The 6773-nt window shown below is 47.9% G+C and overlaps 1 protein-coding gene across 1 annotated transcript in view; it reads right to left on the bottom strand.

Moving 5' to 3' along the window:
• PPP2R5D (protein phosphatase 2 regulatory subunit B'delta) overlaps positions 1-6773 on the bottom strand; it is a 32359-nt gene that overhangs the window by 3470 nt on the left and 22116 nt on the right. The window contains exons 13-15 of the mRNA XM_062571367.1: positions 6360-6461; positions 1062-1134; positions 185-301 (exon numbers count right to left, since the gene is read on the bottom strand). Coding sequence (XP_062427351.1) covers positions 185-301; positions 1062-1134; positions 6360-6461 — 292 coding nt within the window. The remainder of the gene's footprint in view (positions 1-184; positions 302-1061; positions 1135-6359; positions 6462-6773) is intronic.

Below are 6773 nucleotides of genomic sequence, written 5' to 3'. Positions count from 1 at the left end.
CAAGTGGGAAGGACAGGAACTTCTTCAAGTAACAACCTGATCTCTAATCAGAGGATCAGAGTGGGAGCACTGACCCTCAGAGCACTTGGAGCAGGAAGTCCTGACCGCGGGGCACTACACTGACTGCACTGATGCCTTGACTAGCTTGAGAGGGACTGTGGAAAGATCTGAGGCACTTACGCACCTGCACAGCCTCTGTCTCCACTGTCTTCTTCAGTAGCTGGATGTCCTCTGCAGTTGGGGTCTCTGTTTCCATGCAGCAGATAGGAGGCAGTGGTGGAGGTGCATAATACATGGGGTACTGCAGGCAACACAGACAGCTGGAGGTGAGCACGCTGCCCAGCACCAAGCCTTCCCTCCTCCAGCATCCTAACAGAGCCCAGCACGTGTCTTCCAGCCGCTCTCTCTGCTGCTCGCAAAGGCAGTAGGAGTGCGCAGGCAGGAAAGGGGTGTCTCCTTCTATCCATCCCTTCCTCTGTCATCTTCTATCCATCCCTACTGCTGCCCTCCGACTGAGCTACAGCACCCTGCACGTTTAACTCATGGCTGGCAGAGGAATCCATGATCAGCACAAATACGTATGCTCTCTACATGACCTTAGAAGTTAATGCTGCCAAGGGCCAGGCTGCTGAAATACTGCCAGTGTCCCCAAAGCACTGCGGCTCAGGAGAACTTATGGTCCTTAATAACATATGGACAAAAAAGGAAGAGCGAAGAACCTGTGGGGAGGGAAATAGCATCAAAAAATAGAACAGTTTGGGTTCAATAAGCAGAAGCTGGGAACACTGGCAAGCATTTAACATATGTATACGTATTTTCCACACTGAGTTCCTCTGCCTTCTGGATCACCATATTTTGTAATCTTTCAGTTACCATTTCTCAAGTAAAGGTTAAAATTTTATCACCAGATACTACACACTCACAGAATGACGCAGCAGTCTATAAAATGTCACTGGAGCTGCGTGCACAGGGCTGAACTTGGCTGCTAGAGCCTGCTCTCACAAGCCAGGCTCCTGGCATTGTTTTTTGTCTCATTTGTCCTAGGTCCTGCTGTTACTCACCTGGGGGTTCAGCCGGGCCAGCTCCTCTATCTTCTGCCACATCTCTTCTCGTTCCTTCATCCTGAATCTTCCCCTGAAGAGAGAGAGAGAGAGAGAGAGAGAGAGAGAGAGAGAGAGAGAGAAAAGGCATGAATTCCTGGGGAAAGGGGTGTCTTTCACTGATGGAAGATGGAACAGGGACAGTCATGGGGACAGCAGGAGAGCACAGACAAGTGGAATAACTGCTCTGTCCTTTACAGCGCCCTACTTCTAACTAACAGTGGGGTACAGCGAGAGGAAGGGACACCCCCCTGGAGCACAGAGCGGCAGCAGGGTACTCATTCCCTGGCCACCTGCTTCAGGAGCAGAGTCGAGAACCCAGTTTCCAGAGCAAAGCAGTGACACCAGTTTGGATACTCCTTCCTAACACCCCACACGGGCAGAGAGGTCTGAACTGCCATTTCTAACAGAGATGGGGCTCAAGTGCCCCCACTTCCTCCCTTCTGCCCCTAGCCATAACATAGCGCTCCAAAGAGCTGCCAAACTCTCGGGCACAACTCTTGGCACAGATTTTCAGGCCTTAAGAGACCACTCAACACGACTGCCAGTAAATCCCGAACTCCTGGCAAACCATGAGCACTGATGTCAACAACCAGGATGGAGTTACCCTCCAGAAAAGCATCCAAGCTCCACCTGCAAACAGAGAGCATCTACCACACTCCTTGTTATTTTCTTCTACATTTTAAAGTTTCCACGTTATTTCCAATCTGTTGCACTGCATTCCAGCTACTGGTCTCTCTACTGCTCTTTGCGTCCATGCTAAAGCAGCTTTTATGCTCTGTAATCACCTCGCCTCCTACTCTCTGGAAAAAATATGCAAGAAAGGTGGCTAGAAATGAGAATGAAGCTGCCAAGCATTCAAGCAGCAGCTGCTCCACTAGAGAACAGTGAGGGGAAAAATAATAAATTAAAAAAAAACATCAACAAAAAAACACACACCTCATTTTCTGATAGAGCTCTAGATGTCTCTGCAAGGGACTGCAACCAAGGCTTAGCATTCATCTTCCCTAGCTCTCTTCTATCCCCTCCAGCACCCTTTTTAATGCGTGGTAAACGGAAACGTATGCATTACTCCAGTCTCGTCACTGGAAGGGCAGATCAAGATGTTTGTCCACTAACAGCCTCACTTTGCAAGGGTCACTGCCCTCTAAGGTTGCATCTGACTTGCCGGCATCACGTCTACCGTCACGGAAGGCTGCAGCAAAGCTGGTTTTACTATCTCACACTATCAGTCCAGTACACAGGGAGCAAGTGGCGCTCTCCGAGCCTGTTCAGCTGCGTGTTTCTCCGACACCAGCTCTTTCCTTCCAGATCACCAGAGCAATGCTGCATAGCATCCAGGGAGGCCCTCCATTCCTCACCGTATTTTGAGGCCCATTAGGTTACTTACTGTTACGTGCTCAGCTGACAAGGTAAAAAGTTCAACTTACAATGAGAAAACCCAGCGTTACTAAGAGAAATGCTTTTAAAAAGCTGAAAGCTTTACATCTCTGATCCCTCTTTTCAGCCAAACAGGTACTTCCAAAGAATGAAACATAGTTCCATCCTTATTTCAATTAATGTAATGTTGACTGGCTCGACTGCATTATTATAGCTGCCCAACACCCCGCTGTAGGGGAAATTTTCTCTCCACCTCATAACTCACAGACTGGCTTAACCTCCTACACTAGGACATTTCATTGCAGTTTATCTGACAGAACGTCACTTATCCACGTGAGTTTTTGGAGTACCCTACTTCTCTGGAGACACTGTGGACAGCAGTGCCTCAGAGACAGTGCCAAGTCCGTGCGAGCAGCTAATCAAGGCCCTCCTGGCCCCGCGTCCTAGGTGACGTTCACCTCATCAGCTCCCTTCATTCCTGATTCCATCACAAGCAGTGAGATGAAGCCACTATGGCCCTATATTGGCAGGTCGTTTAGGAAAGAACTATATTGGGAGGTGATGGAGATGGAAGGAGACAGAAGGAAATGAGGTGGCTGCCACCATAGAGAGGTGTCACAAAGGTCAGGGTGAGCCACAGGGCATGCTGACAACACATTTATTGAAAGGTAGGGTTCAAGGCCCCGGCACCTTTCACAAAAGAGCAGGGATTGCTTGTCCATCAAAGGGCAAGGCCCAGTGATTCCCACTCAGGCAGTCTCCACATTCAGGAGAAGACACTAATCATCTGCTCCAACCTCCTTACTATTTTCCAAAGGGTTCTGATAATCCAAGTATCCTCAAAACCTCCAGGATGACTAGCAAGAGGCAGTCAGTCCATCTGCACTGGACAACAGAGGCCCTCCACATACACCTTGGAGAACCAGGCTGGCTCTCCATGCCCAGCCTTTCACCAACAGCTGTGGCTACGCAGCAAGGGGAGCAGCACTGGCAGGCCTGGCTGGCATGTCACTCATAGGCATGGCAAGCAATTAAAACTACGGCTAATCCTTTTCTGAGCAGGCTTTTTAACACCTGGTCAAAGCCTAGTTGTGTCCACAAGATCTTTCCTTTCCATCATTTCACATTTACTGGCTTTGTGCACATGTGCAGTCTTTGCAAGCTGCTGCTTTCTAGTTCGTAGCACAAAATCTCTGGTGGCCCCTTGGGATGACCTCTTAAAGGTTTTATACAGCTCTTCTGCTCCTTTTTTGTCTACACTAAAGAGGCTGCTGCTGCTTTTCAAACTCGTCTCAGTTTCACTGATTAAGGAAGAGGTACTCTGGAAAAAAAAACAGGATATCATGCAATTAAAGATTGATCCTGCATCGCAACAATCCAGCCAAGGTTCCCACAGCCTTAGGAACTTTACTACTCGGACACTCAACTTCGCTGCTTCAACAGTTTCAATTAGAAATAAATAGTACTTCTACTCTGCTTAAGCCTCTGTGTTTGAAAAGGAAATGGCAATCAACTGAAAATCCACAGCACCACGTCACGGTACAGCACCGCAGCAAGCTGTGGCTCACAGTGATCTCTACCAGAAAGCCAGATGAAATCAGCTGTGGAGCGACAGGACCTGCTCTTGTCAGGACAGGTCACAGCACTCTGCCAGCAGCCACGGCAAGTGCAGAAACGGTATCCCCAGCTCCAAGTCAGACTCCTCAGCTATGAAACTGTCACCTTCCTCAGGGGAGACACCACTAAACACCATTTTCTCCTGCCTGCGAAACATGTTTTTTCTAACCCCCTTCATTTTAGCAATGAAGTATTTATTCCGTTAAACTCTAGAACATACAGTTAAAACTCTTGCAATACGTAGGCTTGCTTATGTATTGCAAGAGTTTTAAAGACACGGAGGGAGATGACATCTCCACTATGGACTTGAGCAAAGAAGTTGGAGACACATTGCTGTAGCAAACCCAGGTTTTTATCCATCCTCCCAAGCACATTCTCTTTTTCTCCATCGTTGTCCCACATCCCATCCAATCCCAGGCCCCTTGCCCCAAAAAAGCCCTGGTCTCCCACCTCCTCCTCCTCCAGTTTGTTCCCTTGCTCTATTCTATTCCCACCATCCAGTGACAAGAACATCCCCCTTCTCACTGTACCTCTGCCCAGTGTCTCCATCTCCTTTCCGACACCTTGCTCCAACCAGCTACTCCCTCCCACACTCCTTGACTATGTTTTTTCCATCTTTCCCCAGTCTGGCCTTGTCTCCCCTCCCTTGTCACCCTCAAATCTCCATCTCAGGCTCCCCGCCTCTCCAGCAGACCTTCCGCAACCTACTTTCCCTCCCACCTCCAGCCTCCCTTCTTCAGAGAGAGGCCTTTTCACACTCCTCAAGCCAGGAAGAGCTGGTGAGGAGGTGCTACCACCAGTCTCATTTTCCCTCTTAGCACAGAGGCCCATAAAGGCTTCCTTAGATGGGTTGCTGGGGCAGGGAAACCCCGCTCAGCTGGGGAATCCAGCATCACGCTCACAGTAGATACAGTTTTCTTGACAATCAGCTACTAAAAGATATCTCCACCTCTGTGTCTCCTCAACATCCTCCCTGCAAAAAGCTTTCAATTAATGTTTTACCAAACTTGGTTAGCTACAATAGCAAAAGGTATATCCTTGACCAAAACCCAACATAAGTTTTTCCCGAGGCCTGAAAGGCAGCGTCACTAGAGAATTGTAATCTTTTAACCAGAGCACAAACCAGTACAGCTCTACCCATTCGTTTCTCAGAGATCTATCTGGTTTGCTGAGCTTTTCCAGAGCAATCCTACACCAGCCACACAGTCCTGGGAAGAGTCTCACCCTCAACAGCTCAGCACAGGTGTAAGCAGCTGGGGGGAGGATTGCTTCTGATGAGAAACACCGGTCAGACCTCACAGTAAGTAGTGCTATCACTTTGACTTAAAATACACGTGAACGCCTAGAGGTGGGCTTGATAAATGCCCTAGAACAGGAAAAAAGAAAAGATCTTTCTTGCTGCCAATTTAGATGTAACAACATCTCCTTATGCAGGTTACCCTCCCCGAGCTCTGATTCACATTCTCAGCTTTGCTATTTATTGCTCTTTCACAAAACGGTTGAATGTTTTTAACGGCTCCCCACTGCCAAAAGGGTAATCCTGCTCTTCCCACCTCCTCTCGTTTGGCAGCCCCAGCTCGCCAAGGAATGTGAGAAGCAGTATTTCAGTTCATTAAGCCAGCAGAAAACTGACCCAGAAAGTGAAAATTTTCCTTCGTACTTGATTCAGCTCACTGAGACCAAGTCATCTGATCACCAAAATGAATGCAAGCAAGCAGAATAAGTAAGATTACTTCTCTTTACATCATGGTAGCAAAGGCACTTGCTGAGCTAAGAATTTATTCCCATCATTTTCTCTTTGAAATTCTAGGTCTTATTCTTCCTGGAAAATCGAAAGCATCCTGTGGGGTGAAAGATGTATTATGCCTACTGCAGAAAAGACTCTTCAAAAAGCAGCAGGAATTCCACTGGGGTCACTAGGATACACACAAGCTGGTAAATATTTTTGAGGCAGAGCATAGGCTTCTGTGCAAAACTCTACATCCTCCACATCGCAATTTATTTCCTCACGACCCAGCAAACTCAGCTACTCCTTTCCCAGCTATGTGCTTCTGCAGAGAAGATTTTTATTCGATCTAACCTTCATATCACATTTTACTTCTCATCCCTACACCTACTCATTTCTGAGGAATCCTCCTTTTTGACAGTGATTTGCATTGCCTTTCCAATTCCCTTCTGCCTGCTGGCATCTACCAGCTGTTACTGTATCCCAAGGAGACTCCAGGATGAGCTTAAATCACTTGGCAAGAACCTCTTACTCACTTCTGCTTCTCTGCCTTGTATTGCTGTGTGCAGTCATCAAAAAGCTTTTGGTTCATCTCCATGAACAGCTTCAGTGCATTGTAGATCAGCCCATGGATTGTCCTGCAAAGAGATCAGAACAGCAGAACAAGTCACAGTGGTATCCGCCAGGTTCTTAGATAGCCCCGGTAGCACATACAAGAGCCAGCAGCAACAGCAACTCATATACTACAGCAACATGACCAAAGAATTCTGCATTGTCCCAGTTTTTAGCTCATAAATGTCCCTCCACAAACCCAGGACCTTAGACGATGGCACAGAGAAGAAGAGATAGAGGAGAGAGAGCGAGCCCCTCATGTGGCGCTCTCTGCGCTCCTTATGGCTGCGGTCAGGAAACAGGCCTTCACACTGCTGTTTCTTGTGGTCAGAGACTAG

Source organism: Rhea pennata, chromosome 3, assembly GCF_028389875.1.
Source record: "Rhea pennata isolate bPtePen1 chromosome 3, bPtePen1.pri, whole genome shotgun sequence".
In the NCBI taxonomy this organism is placed as follows: Eukaryota; Metazoa; Chordata; class Aves; order Rheiformes; family Rheidae; genus Rhea; species Rhea pennata.
This window is presented reverse-complemented; position numbering and strand designations above follow the sequence as displayed.